This window comes from Ranitomeya imitator, chromosome 5 (assembly GCF_032444005.1).
Source record: "Ranitomeya imitator isolate aRanImi1 chromosome 5, aRanImi1.pri, whole genome shotgun sequence".
NCBI lineage: Eukaryota > Metazoa > Chordata > Amphibia > Anura > Dendrobatidae > Ranitomeya > Ranitomeya imitator.
In genome coordinates, this window is record NC_091286.1 from 28,979,068 (window position 1) to 28,998,147 (window position 19,080).

The 19,080-nt window shown below is 41.8% G+C and overlaps 1 protein-coding gene across 1 annotated transcript in view; it reads right to left on the bottom strand.

Annotated features, from left to right (window-relative positions):
• Positions 1–8,775: 8,775 nt before the first annotated feature.
• RRP15 (ribosomal RNA processing 15 homolog) overlaps positions 8,776–19,080 on the bottom strand; it is a 46,720-nt gene continuing 36,415 nt past the window's right edge. The window contains exon 5 of the mRNA XM_069768486.1: positions 8,776–9,654. Coding sequence (XP_069624587.1) covers positions 9,490–9,654 — 165 coding nt within the window. The 3' untranslated portion in view covers positions 8,776–9,489. The remainder of the gene's footprint in view (positions 9,655–19,080) is intronic.

A 19,080-nucleotide genomic window follows, 5' to 3' on the forward strand; every position in this document is an offset into this window, starting at 1 on the left:
AGTTACTTCTCAGCCCTTCCTGGTCTCAGATTTCCTGCTTAATGTTACACATTATGCGGTTAGCTTTTTACAATTTGCGGTTGTTCTCTAGATTGCCTTTCTTTGGTAATACACGGATAAGCTTTGCTTAACACAAAGGAAGTAATCTTTCTAAAATTGCTGACCAGATCATTAAACGACTAGCCAGATTTCACAAGCCGAATGCTGCGAGGAGACGTGCGTCGTTTAAAGGCTTGGAAAAGAGCCGCAACTCTGCACAGCAAACTCCTGATAATTGGGGATTTAACGAGGCTGCAGATTGCGAGATTTATTTCCGTACAGTCATAAAGCATTTTTTTTTTAATACTATGAGATAAGGTCTAAGAAGGGAGGATTCTCTGGATTAAGATGGGGTATACAGAAGTAGCGAAGTTGATTTTGCCATGGGTCGTAAGAACTTGAAATATTCTGTTTTCCAAACTAGAAAAAAGTTTACTTGGATATTCTGATTACTATCGGGGAATTACACACACAGTTCGGTTGTTTTTATTGTGCACCATGTAATACCTTATTTCACCCACTTTAAGGGAGGATATTAGCGAAGGGAATGAGGATGTCGAGTCCATATGGGTTGAAATTCATGGAGGGAAAAATGGTAACAAAATTCTCATTGGGGTCTGTTACAAACCCCCAAATATAACAGAAAGCATGGAAAGTCTACTTCTAAAGCAGATAGATGAAGCTGCAACCCATAATGAGGTCCTGGTTATGGGGGACTTTAACTACCCGGATATTAACTGGGAAACAGAAACCTGTGAAACCCATAAAGGCAACAGGTTTCTGCTAATAACCAAGAAAAATTATCTTTCACAATTGGTGCAGAATCCAACCAGAGGAGCAGCACTTTTAGACCTAATACTATCTAATAGACCTGACAGAATAACAAATCTGCAGGTGGTCGGGCATCTAGGAAATAGCGACCACAATATTGTGCAGTTTCACCTGTCTTTCACTAGGGGGACTTGTCAGGGAGTCACAAAAACATTGAACTTTAGGAAGGCAAAGTTTGAACAGCTTAGAGATGCCCTTAATCTGGTAGACTGGGACAATATCCTCAGAAATGAGAATACAGATAATAAATGGGAAATGTTTAAGAACATCCTAAATAGGCAGTGTAAGCGGTTTATACCTTGTGGGAATAAAAGGACTAGAAATAGGAAAAACCCAATGTGGCTAAACAAAGAAGTAAGACAGGCAATTAACAGTAAAAAGAAAGCATTTGCACTACTAAAGCAGGATGGCACCATTGAAGCTCTAAAAAACTATAGGGAGAAAAATACTTTATCTAAAAAACTAATTAAAGCTGCCAAAAAGGAAACAGAGAAGCACATTGCTAAGGAGAGTAAAACTAATCCCAAACTGTTCTTCAACTATATCAATAGTAAAAGAATAAAAACTGAAAATGTAGGCCCCTTAAAAAATAGTGAGGAAAGAATGGTTGTAGATGACGAGGAAAAAGCTAACATATTAAACACCTTCTTCTCCACGGTATTCACGGTGGAAAATGAAATGCTAGGTGAAATCCCAAGAAACAATGAAAACCCTATATTAAGGGTCACCAATCTAACCCACGAAGAGGTGCAAAACCGGCTAAATAAGATTAAAATAGATAAATCTCCGGGTCCGGATGGCATACACCCACGAGTACTAAGAGAACTAAGTAATGTAATAGATAAACCATTATTTCTTATTTTTAGTGACTCTATAGCGACAGGGTCTGTTCCGCAGGACTGGCGCATAGCAAATGTGGTGCCAATATTCAAAAAGGGCTCTAAAAGTGAACCTGGAAATTATAGGCCAGTAAGTCTAACCTCTATTGTTGGTAAAATATTTGAAGGGTTTCTGAGGGATGTTATTCTGGATTATCTCAATGAGAATAACTGTTTAACTCCATATCAGCATGGGTTTATGAGAAATCGCTCCTGTCAAACCAATCTAATCAGTTTTTATGAAGAGGTAAGCTATAGACTGGACCACGGTGAGTCATTGGACGTGGTATATCTCGATTTTTCCAAAGCGTTTGATACCGTGCCGCACAAGAGGTTGGTACACAAAATGAGAATGCTTGGTCTGGGGGAAAATGTGTGTAAATGGGTTAGTAACTGGCTTAGTGATAGAAAGCAGAGGGTGGTTATAAATGGTATAGTCTCTAACTGGGTCGCTGTGACCAGTGGGGTACCGCAGGGGTCAGTATTGGGACCTGTTCTCTTCAACATATTCATTAATGATCTGGTAGAAGGTTTACACAGTAAAATATCGATATTTGCAGATGATACAAAACTATGTAAAGCAGTTAATACAAGAGAAGATAGTATTCTGCTACAGATGGATCTGGATAAGTTGGAAACTTGGGCTGAAAGGTGGCAGATGAGGTTTAACAATGATAAATGTAAGGTTATACACATGGGAAGAGGGAATCAATATCACCATTACACACTGAACGGGAAACCACTGGGTAAATCTGACAGGGAGAAGGACTTGGGGATCCTAGTTAATGATAAACTTACCTGGAGCAGCCAGTGCCAGGCAGCAGCTGCCAAGGCAAACAGGATCATGGGGTTCATTAAAAGAGGTCTGGATACACATGATGAGAGCATTATACTGCCTCTGTACAAATCCCTAGTTAGACCGCACATGGAGTACTGTGTCCAGTTTTGGGCACCGGTGCTCAGGAAGGATATAATGGAACTAGAGAGAGTACAAAGGAGGGCAACAAAATTAATAAAGGGGATGGGAGAACTACAATACCCAGATAGATTAGCGAAATTAGGATTATTTAGTCTAGAAAAAAGACGACTGAGGGGCGATCTAATAACCATGTATAAGTATATAAGGGGACAATACAAATATCTCGCTGAGGATCTGTTTATACCAAGGAAGGTGACGGGCACAAGGGGGCATTCTTTGCGTCTGGAGGAGAGAAGGTTTTTCCACCAACATAGAAGAGGATTCTTTACTGTTAGGGCAGTGAGAATCTGGAATTGCTTGGCTGAGGAGGTGGTGATGGCGAACTCAGTCGAGGGGTTCAAGAGAGGCCTGGATGTCTTCCTGGAGCAGAACAATATTGTATCATACAATTATTAGGTTCTGTAGAAGGACGTAGATCTGGGGATTTATTATGATGGAATATAGGCTGAACTGGATGGACAAATGTCTTTTTTTCGGCCTTACTAACTATGTTACTATGTTACCTGCAGAAGTGCTGCAGCAAAACTGTAGGCTTGATAGTGGCTTTCCTTGAATATTGCAGCTGATTATTGTTGATCTCAACTGCAAGAGAGCTTGTAATAAGCATATTTTTAAGGGATTTTATAACAAAAAGGCATTGCCAACTTGGCGAACTCCTTTTAGAGTATTTTAAGGGTTTTTCTCCACATTTGCCTGGCTCAAATGGATGTTTTTAAAGGAAAGGTGCTCTTTGAACCTAAGGTGCTCCAGTGCCGCCTCTTTGGAGGACTCCACCAACCCAACAAATTACTTGACCTTGGATTCCAAGAGTGGTCTTCAATAATACATAAAACACCATCAAAACAATAAAAGATCATTTTTCAACACTTGTTATCATCTACCCTCACATTGATCTTAGGGCTTATTCAATGCTAAGCACCAGAATTAAAGTTGTCACTTGGAGAACAGTAGTAATCCTCCATAAGGACCTTCCATCTCCCATAATCACAAGAGAAGTCATTCTCCGCACTTTACACATCGACATCAGATCCTCGACAGAGGTCATCTAACAGCAGCAGATAAGGACAAGTGTGGGAAACGAGACTGCACTCTTCCTGGCCTTTATATACCATCGCTCATAGGAAGAGAAGATCTTGAGTCCTTTTACTTCCTCCCTCATCTTATCTGTAAAGCAGACATTACACTATAGAACATAATTCAGTGCTACAAGTGCATCATAGTGTTAATAAAAGATCATCATTTCAAGTGAGAAAATATTGCTATACAGTGGCAGCATTATAATATATTATAGTATTGTATATTAGGGCAGTATTATAGTAGTTATATTCTTGTACATAGGGGCAGTATTATAGTAGTTATATTCTTGTACATAGGGAGCAGTATTATAGTAGTTATATTCTTGCACATAGGGAGCAGTATTATAGTAGTTATATTCTTGCACATAGGGGCAGTATTATAGTAGTTATATTCTTGCACATAGGGGCAGTATTATAGTAGTTATATTCTTGTACATAGGGGCAGTATTATAGTAGTTATATTCTTGTACATAGAGGCAGTATTATAGTAGTTATATTCTTGCACATAGGGAGCAGTATTATAGTAGTTATATTCTTGTACATAGGGGGCAGTATTATAGTAGTTATATTCTTGCACATAGGGAGCAGTATTATAGTAGTTATATTCTTGCACATAGGAGCAGTATTATAGTAGTTATATTCTTGCACATAGGAGCAGTATTATAGTAGTTATATTCTTGCACATAGGAGCAGTATTATAGTAGTTATATTCTTGCACATAGGAGCAGTATTATAGTAGTTATATTCTTGCACATAGGAGCAGTATTATAGTAGTTATATTCTTGCACATAGGAGCAGTATTATAGTAGTTATATTCTTGCACATAGGAGCAGTATTATAGTAGTTATATTCTTGCACATAGGAGCAGTATTATAGTAGTTATATTCTTGCACATAGGGAGCAGTATTATAGTAGTTATATTCTTGTACATAGGGAGCAGTATTATAGTAGTTATATTCTTGTACATAGGGAGCAGTATTATAGTAGTTATATTCTTGCACATAGGAGCAGTATTATAGTAGTTATATTCTTGTATATAGGAGCAGTATTATAGTAGTTATAGTCTTGTACATAGGGGGCAGTATTATAGTAGTTATATTCTTGTATATTATTATTATAATTATTTATTATTATAGCGCCATTTATTCCATGGCGCTTTACATGTGAGGAGGGGTATACATAATAAACAAGTACAATAATCTTGAACAATACAAGTCACAACTGTTACAGGAGGAGAGAGGACCCTGCCCGCGAGGGCTCACAATCTACAAGGGATGGGTGAGGATACAGTAGGTAGGGAGTATATAGGAGCAGTATTATAGTAGCTATATATCTGTACATAGGGCAGTATTATAGTAGGTATATTCTTGTACATAGGGGGCAGTATTATAGTAGTTATATTCTTGTATATAGGAGCAGTATTATAGTAGCTATATTTCTGTACATAGGGGTAGTATTATAGTAGTTATATTATTGTACATAGGGAGTAGTATTATAGTATATTCTTGTACATATGAGGCAGTATTATAGTAGTTATATTCTTGTACATAGGAGCAGTATTATAGTAGCTATATTTCTGTACATAGGAGCAGTATTATAGTAGTTATATTCTTGTACATAGGGGGCAGTATTAGTTATATTCTTGTACATAGGAGCAGCATTATAGTAGTTATATTCTTGTACATAGGAGCAGTATTATAGTAGGTATATTCTTGTACATAGGGGGCAGTATTATAGTAGTTATATTCTTGTATATAGGAGCAGTATTATAGTAGCTATATTTCTGTACATAGGGCAGTATTATAGTAGTTATATTCTTGTACATAGTAGTATTATAGTAGTTATATTCTTGTACACAGGGAGTAGTATTATAGTATATTCTTGTACATATGAGGCAGTATTATAGTAGTTATATTCTTGTACATAGGAGCAGTATTATAGTAGTTATATTCTTGTACATAGGAGTATTATAGTATTTATATTCCTGTACATAGGGGCAGTATTATAGTACTTATATTCTTGTACATAGGAGCAGTATTATAGTAGTTATATTCTTGTACACAGGGAGCAGTATTATAGTAGTTATATTCCTGTACATAGGGGCAGTATTATAGTAGTTATATTCTTGTACATAGGGGCAGGGCAGTATTATAGTAGTTATGTTCTTGTACATAGGAGCAGTATTATAGTAGTTATATTCTTGTACATAGGAGCAGTATTATAGTATTTATATTCCTGTACATAGGGGCAGTATTATAGTAGTTATATTCTTGTACATAGGGAGCAGTGTTATAGTAGTTATATTCCTGTACATAGGGGCAGTATTATAGTAGTTATATTCCTGTACATAGAGGCAGTATTATAGTAGTTATATTCTTGCACATAGGGAGCAGTATTATAGTAGTTATATTCCTGTACATAGGGGCAGTATTATAGTAGTTATATTCTTGTACATAAGAGCAATATTATAGTAGTTATATTCTTGTACATAGAAGCAGTATTATAGTAGTTATATTCTTGTACATAGGGGCAGTATTATAGTAGTTATATTCTTGTACATAAGAGCAATATTATAGTAGTTATATTCTTGTACATAGGAGCAGTATTATAGTAGTTATATTCTTGTACATAAGAGCAGTATTATAGTAGTTATATTCTTGTACATAGGGGCAGTATTATAGTAGTTATATTCTTGTACATAGGGGGCAGTATTATAGTAGTTATATTCTTGTACATAGGGAGCAGTATTATAGTAGTTATATTCTTGTACATAAGAGCAGTATTATAGTAGTTATATTCTTGTACATAGGGGCAGTATTATAGTAGTTATATTCTTGTACATAAGAGCAATATTATAGTAGTTATATTCTTGTACATAGGGAGCAGTATTATAGTAGTTATATTCTTGTACATAAGAGCAGTATTATAGTAGTTATATTCTTGTACATAGGGGCAGTATTATAGTAGTTATATTCTTGTACATAGGGGGCAGTATTATAGTAGTTATATTCTTGTACATAGGGAGCAGTATTATAGTATTTATATTCCTGTACATAGGAGCAGTATTATAGTAGTTATATTCTTGTACATAGGAGCAGTATTATAGTAGTTATATTCCTGTGCATAGGGGCAGTATTATAGTAGTTATATTCTTGTACATAGGGGCATTATTATAGTAGTTATATTCTTGTACACATGGAGCAGTATTATAGTAGTTATATTCTTGCACATAAGAGCAATATTATAGTAGTTATATTCTTGTACATAAGAGCAGTATTATAGTAGTTATATTCTTGTACATAGGGGCAGTATTATAGTAGTTATATTCTTGTACATAGGGGGCAGTATTATAGTAGTTATATTCTTGTACATAGGGAGCAGTATTATAGTAGTTATATTCTTGTACATAAGAGCAGTATTATAGTAGTTATATTCTTGTACATAGGGGCAGTATTATAGTAGTTATATTCTTGTACATAAGAGCAATATTATAGTAGTTATATTCTTGTACATAGGGAGCAGTATTATAGTAGTTATATTCTTGTACATAAGAGCAGTATTATAGTAGTTATATTCTTGTACATAGGGGCAGTATTATAGTAGTTATATTCTTGTACATAGGGGGCAGTATTATAGTAGTTATATTCTTGTACATAGGGAGCAGTATTATAGTATTTATATTCCTGTACATAGGAGCAGTATTATAGTAGTTATATTCTTGTACATAGGAGCAGTATTATAGTAGTTATATTCCTGTGCATAGGGGCAGTATTATAGTAGTTATATTCTCGTACATAGGGGCAGTATTATAGTAGTTATATTCCTGTACATAGGAGCAGTATTATAGTAGTTATATTCCTGTGCATAGGGGCAGTATTATAGTAGTTATATTCTTGTACATAGGGGCAGTATTATAGTAGTTATATTCCTGTACATAGAGGCAGTATTATAGTAGTTATATTCTTGTACATAGGGAGCAGTATTATAGTAGTTATATTCTTGTACATAGGAGCAGTATTATAGTATTTATATTCCTGTACATAGGGGCAGTATTATAGTAGTTATAGTCCTGTACATAGGGGCATTATTATAGTAGTTATATTCTTGTACACATGGAGCAGTATTATAGTAGTTATATTCTTGTACATAAGAGCAATATTATAGTAGTTATATTCTTGTACATAGGGAGCAGTATTATAGTAGTTATATTCTTGTACATAAGAGCAGTATTATAGTAGTTATATTCTTGTATATAGGAGCAGTATTATAGTATTTATATTCCTGTACATAGGAGCAGTATTATAGTAGTTATATTCTTGTACATAGGAGCAGTATTATAGTAGTTATATTCTTGCAAATAGGGGGCAGTATTATAGTGTATTCTTTTTAAATGGTGGCTTAATTAATGGAGTTATCCTGTACTTTTATAATGTTCATCTATTCTGAGATTAGATCAATGGAAGATGGATGGGATCAAACACCCCACCGGTCAGCTGTTATCACCCCTGGAGGCGGATGGTATAGTGTACGGAGCAGCACACCACAGCTCCGTATACACTTTAGCGGCTGCTTCTCAGTACGAGCAGATCTACATTGCTCAGCAGTGGCCACTGATCAGTGCATGGAGCGCTGCGGTCTTCCGTTCACATGCAGGAGCCGATCAGTTGGGGTGTGGTGTGTTGGACCTCCATCTATCTTCTACTGATGACTTATCTTGTGGATTGATCATAAGTAGTGATGGGCGAGCATGTTCACCTCTCGATCAGGGTGCTTGGGTACACGTCGAGTATCGCAGGTGCTCTAGTGCTATGCTGGAGTCCCCGCCCAACGTTTCGCAGCTGTCGGACCGCCAATAAACATGCAGGGATTGCCCGCCCGCCATACACGGTAATGCCGTAGTTATGTTTATTGTCGGTCTAACCCCACAAAACACTACAGTCAGCCTCCTGCTTGATAACAGGGAGCAATAGACTTATTACTTTTGATTCAGGGTTAAACTTTTAATGGATCATATCACACACATAGTAGCAACGCGTCAATGCAAAGCACAGTGGCCCAGCCTCGAAGGTGCAGCAATGCTCCCCCACAAGGTACCAATTGTAAAGCGTGGCAGCCTTTGATAAAAGCAGGTCAAGCTGTTTTCTGTTCTTCTAACCTTGGAGAGACGTTCGCGAAAGCCAAGTAGTTACTTTCAAGCAGGATAATTTGAAGCACAGCAGCGGGAATCTGTTTCAAGCCCGGCCAGGCCCTCCGCTCTCTGCCAGGAAGAGTATAGACGTTTTCTACACCTCTACCGCACAAGGTGATGCCCGCGAGTGTATTACCCCCATCTTCTAACCGGCTGTGGAAGGGAAAGACGCGGACATTGAGGCTAAAAAAAACACACAAACTCCGCGAGCGCTGGCACCGGGGGGATCACTACTATTGGGCAGCCGCCATTATTTTGACTGCACAAAACATTTTGGAAAAATAAAATTGAAAAATTAGATATTTTGAAAAATATTTCGGGATTCGAGACACTTCCAGTTCGAAAAAAAAAAACTTGATTGCGTTGTTTCTGCTTGCATATATATATATTTTATAAAAGGTATTTGTGTAATGTCAGAAAGGTTATGCATTCACAGAATGAAGAGTTTGTTGGTGTCGGATGCGGAGAGATAAGGGTTTTATCTTCAGCTCTCCGGAGTTATCTGTCGGAATCACTTTCGCTATCTTCCTTTTTGGCCCGGGGTTTCGGCTTTACGCTCGCCTCTCCATCGCTGTCCTTGTCCCAGTCCTTCATGGACGCCCCCATCATGAAGTCATCGCGGAGAATATTCCATTCTGATGCCTTTTCTGTTTTCACAGAAGCCTGAAATGAGAAAAGAAATGGAAATTTATGTCAAAGTGCAGAAAAGTAGGCATCACATTACAAAAATATACAAATACAGTGATAAAAAGGCATTTTGCATTTAGCGGTGTGATGTAAGAGCTGTGCTCATCGAACAGCGGCAATACGTCTGTCTATGCAGCTCTCTCTCCCCTCTCACAGCGCGCAGTCTCAGACACAAATACTGCAGCTGCATCTCACTCCTCCCTGCGTAATATTTACTGTATCACCATAAAGACTGTTTTTATGATGAAGAAAGTTTCTGAACATCTACAGAAAACAAACTGGGAAGGAAAGAAGGACCACAGACTGACAGAAGGTAAGGAAGATGCCATGTTGCTCTAAAACTGAAATGTTTAATGTGTAAATTACTTTTTTAAAATCCTTTTTTCCATATCATATTTTGCATTACAAATAATAAAAAAAAAAATCTTGCATTTCTCAATTTCTCACCCTGACCACTGGGAGCCGTTTTAGACTCTTTCCTGTTCTTTCAGGAAACAACACATGAATATGAGCCGCAATGAACAGACTGGCCCTATCTTATGTATAGAAGCATCTAATGAGAGTGTGCAAAGGATCTTGTGCAGGAAAGGGGAGGAGGTGAGCTGTGACATTGCCTGTTTTGCGATTGGTGGATCCTGTGTTATCAGCTGTATATTAGGTATTAAATGTTAGTCAAGCCTGCTTCTGCTGATAAAGGAGACTGCTGAAATGCTTCCTGAAAAAAAGAGGAAGTCTCAAAAAAAAAAAAAGCCTCAGGGGCTAGTTTGAAAATTGTAAAATTTCTATTTTTTATTAATAAAGAAAGTGATATGGAAGAAAATAAATTACCAAAAGTTTTTGAAACGTTGAAGCAACACAAGAGTCTGATTTCTAACCTTCTGATGATAGTTTACCTTTATATGCCAATTTACAATTATGGGTTCAAATCCCACCAAGGACAACATCTGCAAGGAGTTTGTATGTTCTCCCCGTGTTTGCGTGGGTTTCCTCCGGGTTCTCCGGTTTCCTCCCACATTCCAAAGACATACTGATAGGGAATGTAGATTGTGAGCCCCGATGGGGACAGTGATGATAATCTATGTAAAGCGCTATGGAATATAAGCAAAGCACAATAATGAGAGGCAGTCCTAAGGCCGCTATAGACAGGATGATGCAGGCCATTAAGCGACCGCCGGTCGGCTATGTACAATATCGACAAACATTCTATGTGCACAAAACTATCGTTAATACGATTATCTTCTGCACATAAGAGTATAATGTTCTCGGCAGCACATCACCAGTTTACACGGAACATGTGCGGCCAAGGATTTGTATACCGACATAAAAATAGGGAATTTAAATTGTGAGCCCCATTGGGGACAGTGATGATAATGTGTCCAAACTGTAAAGCGCTGCGGAATATGTTAGCGCTATATAAAAATAAAGATTATTATTATTATTATTATTATTAAAGTGATGCCTTGACGGGTAAGGTATGCATCCCGAAACCTCATACTGTAATACAGGCATTAAAGGGAACCTGTCACCCCGTTTTTTGAGATTGAGCTATAAATACTGTTAAATAGGGCCTGCGCTGTGTGTTCCTATAGTGTATGTAGTGTACCCCGATTCCCCATGTATGCTGAGAAATAACTTACCAAAGTCGCCGTTTTCGCCTGTCAATCAGGCTGGTCAGGTCGGGAGGGCGTGGTGACATCGGTGGTTCTTCCTCAGCTTTACGTTGGTGGCGTAGTGGTGAAGACACAGCGCGCGATCTGCGCTGTAATCCCTTGCATCGGTGGGGGCGGCCATCTTCCTGGGGCCGCGCGTGCGCAGATCGAGTGCTCTGCTGCACGGGGCTTCAGGAAAATGGCCGCGGGATGCCGCGCGTGCGCATTAGAGATCGCGGCGGCCATTTTCCCAAAGCCGAGATGCAAACTCGGCTTTGGGAAAATGGCCGCCGCGATCTCTAATGCGCACGCGCGGCATCCCGCGGCCATTTTCCTGAAGCCCCGTGCAGCAGAGCACTCGATCTGCGCACGCGCGGCCCCAGGAAGATGGCCGCCCCCACCGATGCAAGGGATTACAGCGCAGATCGCGCGCTGTGTCTTCACCACTACGCCACTACGCCACCAACGTAAAGCTGAGGAAGAACCACCGATGTCACCACGCCCTCCCGACCTGACCAGCCTGATTGACAGGCGAAAACGGCGACTTTGGTAAGTTATTTCTCAGCATACATGGGGAATCGGGGTACACTACATACACTATAGGAACACACAGCGCAGGCCCTATTTAACAGTATTTATAGCTCAATCTCAAAAAACGGGGTGACAGGTTCCCTTTAATCAATTTTATTCATGGATGAGAAACACATGTGTATATACCATGTTCAGAAACCACATCAGTCACTAAAAGCTATCTGGAGTAAAACAGTAAATAGCAGAGAGGGAGGAGGGAGATGCAGCTGCAGTTTTGCTTGGTGAAGTGAGTGAATATAGGGAGATATCTTATTGGCTCAGACTTTTAAAGCATTATACCAGAAATCCCAGCCATCCAACTGGTGCATGTGAAAAGAATCACCATAAATGCATACGTTATGCACCCAATGTGGCTGCGCTCCATTTACTGTACTAATGAATAAATGCTCTGTAAATGACCATCAGTAGTACCACAGAACTATGTTAATATCATGGATTTTGGTGAATTGTTTTTCTTATACCGTTGCTTCGTTCTGCTCCCTCTTTTATTCGTCCTGAAAATTGACAACTGGGTGTTACCGTTCCTTTTGGCAACATGGGGTGCCAGATCGTCTGACCCGGACAGCAGTGTCTGGTCGGTGCGTAGTGAGAAAACTGAATTAGAAGGAAAAGAGTAACCAACACCAGGTCGTCAATCGATTCAATAATTTCCAGGAAGGATAACAGAGGAACAGCAAAATGCAGAATTCTAAAAAAAAAAAAAAAGATGCCCTTAAACTGGTATTTTATGGGGTTTATAAGTATTTCCTAACGCAGCCGTGCCATGAGAGCGCTGTCATCAGGAGCTCGGCATTTATTAGAGGCGCCACCAGGCACTCTCCACTGCCGCACAAATAACACAATAGTATTATGTACGGCCGGCGTTAACAGCAATTTCAGATTTCACCTCCATTTTTTCCTACTGTCCAGGGATCGGGAAGCGCTTGACCTGCACACATAGTAGCATTCCTATGCTCTTCCATAAAGATATTTCCAATGACCTATGTTTAAAGAATAAATAGAATTTGCCAAGAAAGTGTTAACGGGAGCGAGAATCCCGCCAATGTGATACCACAGCGCCATCGTGTGGTCAATGAGCCAAGCATTCCACCACACGGCCGGCAACACCATATCTCAGAATGACCGATACATGTTGTGAGCCACACAAATCTCCATTCCTAGATCTACACAGACTGACCCACGACCCCTCAAACCCCTTAGGTCTACCCCCCACATAATATCCTGGGCTCCTCTAAAGACGCTCTGGTATTTGCTTGTAAATAGTCAAAATCCAAAAAGGGGTCAACATGTGTAAAAGCTGTTCCCCTTCTTTGCACAGCCTTGTCATTGCCGGCCTATAAAACACACAAGGTCGTCTATTGTCTTCTCCTGCCCTTCTTCACAAGTGGAAGATAAAGATCCCCATCAGTGTGTGGATTTAGCGTCCTGCACCTGGTGGACATTCCATCATCGAGGCTCACTCCCATGTTCCCAGTGCAAATAATGGAAAGCTAAACTCCGACCATCCAGATTGGACAGATATTCTTTAACCAACAATGGTGTAAAATATCACAACCAAAAATTAGGTCTTCAGAAATAAATCTTCTCAAGATGACGGATTAATTTATCTTCATGCTACATCCACCAAGAGAAGATTCTGCAACCTTTGTCATGCCCAGCCAGATGACTAGCAGTCACATTCTGTGTGTACGTGGTAAAAGTGGTTTGTAGGAAATCCACTTTGGACTTTGGTCAAAGAACGCCAAAACACTTTTCTAAAAGAACAATTCACCGACTATCTTTGATTCACGAGAGGAAAGAAACCTAAATATCAGCATGTGCGACTACGTTCCGTTTTAGTCTGTGCCCATAACTGTACTGAACGGCGCACAGAATGTGAACTCTACAATGTGGTGGCAGTAGAGAACTACACACGTGGACTGGAGCTAGGGTCACCATTTTCTGCCATGACAAGTCCATGAATTGAGACGTTGGCGTGAACTTAGTCAATTCTGAGCGAACAAAAAGAGGTTCCCGTGATCAGCACGCTTACTTGCCTTTTAGAACAGAGAGGCTATAAAGAAAGATCCTTGCTCTAGAAGGCCAAAAACATCCATGGGCAGACCATTGATGTTCCTCACCCCCTGGCTGCTGTTCGGTAATTGATCACATAATGGGTTCCCTTTTGAAAGGATACCTTTTTTAACCAAATGGTTAAACGTGGCCTTTAGATCAGGTAGAAGCTTCCATCCAAAGCATTATCCTGGTTTGGGTACATAATGAGGACACCCAGGACTTTGGGAAAGGCAACCATGCTGGAGTGGATGACCATGACCATCAGCAACAATCACAGAAAGCATGAGCACAACTCTGAGAAGACTTAAAACCCAAGGAGATAAAGACCCAACGTCCGAAAGAATCTCATCCTGTGGTCATCGGGAGTCCAACAAAACTTCACTCACTTGAGCACTATTTTAGGAGGACACTTCGGTATTTTTATGTTTAATTAGCTGTGTCAATTTGCTGGAGCCTAAAGGGAGGCATTCAAGGAAAGAATATATTGTCCTGTGTACACAAGCCAGATAATGAAGGTAATCCCTGACTATGCAGAACAGAAGGCAAGAGGAATCTCTGTTTACATGAAATGTGAAGAAGTAACATGCTACACTGTCTCCAGACCTCCTCACCTATAAAACCAGTAATGAGGGAGACAATGAGAAGGGTAGACCACCCAGAGACAGACTGGACAATGTGGATTCCAATTACATGGATAATCTGGAATTTCTTCAGACTTTAAAATGATAGAAACCTTGTTTTAGTTTCGGTTAAGGGGCAAGAAGATAAGAAAACGTTCACCTTGTAAAGAAAAAATGCAAAAAAACTCAAAAACAACCAACCCAACATTTTTTCTTTAATTATCAATATACGCATCTCAATTTGGTGCAAATGTCCTCTTCCTAAACATTAGGACTAAAGGTACCGTTACACTAATCGACTTACCAACGATCACGACCAGCGATACGACCTGGCCGTGATCGTTGGTAAGTCGTTGTGTGGTCGCTGGGGAGCTGTCACACAGAAAGCTCTCCAGCGAGCAACGATGCCGAAGTCCCCGGGTAACCAGGGTAAACATCGGGTTACTAAGTGCAGGGCCGCGCTTAGTAACCCGATTTAAAAAAAGGTCTTGATCATTCCCCAACGACCAACGATCTCCCAGCAGGGGCCTGATCGTTGGTCGCTGTCACACATAACGAGATCGTTAGCGGGATCGTTGCTACGTCACAAAAAGCGTGACGTTGCAACGATATCGTTAACAAAATTGTTATCTGTGAAGGTACCTTTAGGTTGGATTCCGACATCAGGGTACAAACTGCGATGCACGGACCAGCTGCAGGTCTCCTGACCTGAAATTGACAGCCACATATGTGCCTGTGAGGATTTTAAGGTCGGGTTTGGAAACACTCAGGCCATGACACAAGGATGGAGAAGGTGGATCTATGGGACCGAGAGACAGAGCAGAGCATTAATTGACTATGGGACTACCCAACTGATGACGTATGGGTATGTCATGGCGATCGTGCGTGGCATAGGAGCTTTGCCCCGAAAATAGGTATTTTTGTGTACTCACCGTAAAATCCTTTTCTCCAAGCCATTCATTTGGGGACACATACCGTGGGTGTATGCTGCTGCAACTAGGAGGCTGACACTAAGTGATACAAAAAAAGTTAGCTCATCCCCTGCAGTATACACCCTCCTGCTGGCTCTCAGCTAACCAGTTTGATGCAGAAGCAGAAGGAGATCAATTACAGTATATGAGCGTATAGCATGTCACATTATATATGAGAGTATAGCATGTCAAATTATAAAACAAGGTCAAGCTAATAATAGGGTGGGAGCTGTGTCCCCCAATGAATCGCTCGGAGAAAAGGATTTTACGGTGAGTACACAAAAATCCCTATTTCTCCTTCGCCTTATTGGGGGACACAGACCGTGGGACGTCCCAAAGCAGTCCCTGGGTGGGGACAACATCAGATCAGGCCCTGTGTAACCACTACTTACAAGTGCGACACCGCGGCCTGCAGAGTCCGCCTGCCCAGACTCACATCTGTGGAAGTGTGGGAATTATCGTGCTTCAAGAAAGCATGCGTACTGGACGAATCCACCAGCTTGCAGGCGTGCTTTGCCGACGCCAGGTGTCTAGAACCCTCGATAGACAGGGGAATAGGCTGACATCTAACACGGAAGGACTCCTGGATGGTGAAACTAATCCACCAGGCTAACATGGCCGATGAAACGGCTAAACTCTTCCTGTAAACGACAGGAAGCCTTCCTCTTACCGTCAGGAAGCCCAAATAAAGCGTCCAACCTTCGGAAGGACGCCGTCCTCGTCACGTACCTACTCAGGGCACTCACTTCATCCAGAATATGGGGAACTCATTCCATTTTGTGGACTGGTGCCGAAAGAGATGAGGGAAGAACGATGGCCTCATAACAATGGAAATACAATACCACCTTGGTAACAAGGGACGAGGATGGCCTGAGGACAACCTTGCCTTGAAGGTAATAAGGGAAAAAAGTCTGAAAGAACAGAACAGCTAGCTCCGAAGACTCATCAGGAGGAGGATATCGCAGAGAAATAAGGGCGACCTTCCCTGATAGTAAAGTCTGTCCGGATCAAAAGGAGTCTACCGCAAAGGTACCGTCACATTAAGCGACGCTGCAGCGATATAGGCAACAATGCCGATCGCTGCAGCATCGCTGTTTCGTCTCTGTGTGGTCGCTGGAGAGCTGTCACACAGACAGCTCTCCAGCGACCAACGATGCCGAAGTCCCCTGGTAACCAGGGTAAACATCGGGTTACTAAGCCCAGGGCCGCGCTTAGTAACCCGATGTTTACCCTGGTTACCATTGTAAATGTAAAAAAAAAAAAAACAGTACATACTTACATTCCGGTGTCTGTCCCCCGGCCTCAGCTTCCTGCACTGTCTCAGCGCCGGCCGGCCGTAAAGCAGAGCTGTGACGTCACCGCTGTGCTTTACGGCCGGCCGGCGCTCACAGTCAGTGCGGGAAGCTGACGGCGAGGGGACAGACACTGGAATGTAAGTATGTACTGTTTGTTTTTGACATTGACATTCCGAATGTCAATGGATGCCAGAAACTCCACCTTTTTCTGTTGAAGTAATGCCTGAGCGGGGGAACTCCATCTGAAGAAGGGAGGACCTTGTCAATGGTTGTTAGAAGTTTGAGGTCCAGGATCGGTCTTACTTTTCGTTCCCCTTTTTGGAATCAAGATCCCTTAGATCTAGACTGTCCTGGAGAACCCTTCCACTGCTGGTTGGGTCTGTAGGAAACATACGATCCTTTGTTAGTCTCCCGCTCAAAAGATCTGATTGGCCAGTAATACTGTCTTTGGGAAAAGGTTACTGGTGTGAATCAAAGTAGTTAAGGTCTCCAGCCAGGAGACCATTGCTCTAGCAATCCATGCGGAGGCTAGGAAGGGTAGAGTGCTGAAGCCGCAAGACGGAACGAACCAGATTTGCTATCTGACAGTCCGTGGTATTTATAATTGATGATACATGGGGCAGGGATACTGGTAGGTATACCACAGGAGATTCTACCCAGTTAATCTGCCAAGTGGCAGAATGCGCGGCTGCATCCAGCAGGTCATAGTCTCTTGCCATCTCCTCTTTTCACGGTGCAGAGTTAAAAATTAGGAACCCCGATCCACCATCCTCTTAACAGGGAAGTGGAGAGGGATCGTCCGCCTCCTTGCATCATCTGCTAAATAGTGGTGATGCAGAGGGGGGTGCTCGGATGCCAAAAAGGGTGCCTCTGTACATCCACAGAGTTCAGGTCTCTGGGTGGACAGGACAGGTTGTCTGGTGTTAGGCCTGGATGCAGAAGAGGATACATGGAGGTGACACTCCGTGTGCTCGTCTGTTGATGGTGTGGGGAGTTTGGTGCCCTTTAAAGGACCCGTCGCCCTTAAAAATCAGACGAGGCATGGAATCCCACGTAGAGGCTTCTGTCCAGTGAATCGCTTTTCTGGACTGAATGGCAAATGCTCTACGTGGGAGTTTAGTCTCCTTATGAGGGACACTGCGTAGTCTAGAGCAGAACCAGAGTCCTTGTCAATGTACAGAGATTGGTTGATGGTATAAATAGGCGAGTCCATCCTTTACTGAAGCTCTGGCAAGTCCAGGTCCAAGGCAATATCCGATCCATATTCAGAGCCTTGTTCTCAGCAAATCCTTGGGGAGAGATTAGGAAATGAAAACTTCCGTTTCCTAGATGCCTGTACTTTTCTAGACGCCTGTACGTTTCCAGAATACTCGCGGCCCCTGCTAGCTGACGGCTCCCATGTAGGAGAGGGACCATGTTTATCGGTCCTGCGAGCACTTCGAGCCAAAGAGGGATCACAGAGGGATTCAATCTCTTGGTCAGAAAAACCATGGATTGCGGTCAGTGACGAAGTCCACTGAGGGAACTAGGTACTCTGGGATAAACTGGGATTAGCGGTGGAGGGCTCCTGAGCTCATTTAGGGTGACCGGCTTTGGATTGGTCATGTGCTGTTAAAACCAGGGAATACTGGTCACGTGCCTTTAAGACCAGGGAATACTGGTCGTGTGCCTTTAAGACCAGGGAATACTGGTCATGTGCCTTTAAGACCAGGGAATACTGGTCATGTGCCTTTTAGACCAGGGAATACTGGTCATGTCCCTTCAAGACCAGGGAATACTGGTCAAGTGCTTTTAAGACAAGGGAATACTGGTCATGTGCCTTTAAGACCAGGGAATACTGGTCATGTTGCAGAGCCGTTGTGCCCCTTTAATGCAAAGTCGTCGCCCCTGTGTGAGCCGGCCGGGTGGACCAAGATGGCCACCGGGAATTGCAGAGGTGATAAAATCTCGCAGAGAGCGAGAAGCGCCAATTCGGGGGGTGGAGCCACTAGACTTCCATGAATAGGCCCAAGCCGGGGCCTAAATTTCTGCAGCCAGCGGGAGCGATACCAGCAGCAGTAGTGAGGGCGTTGTAGTGGCCGAGAAAAACTGAGCGCTTCCGTGCCAGGCGAGAAGCGCCAGAACGGCGGGCAGAGCCGCCTTAGGGCGCCATAGTGCGGGTGCGGCTTCCGGGGTGCGGCCTACACATCAGCCGAAGCCGGGGGCTAAATTTTTGCAGGCG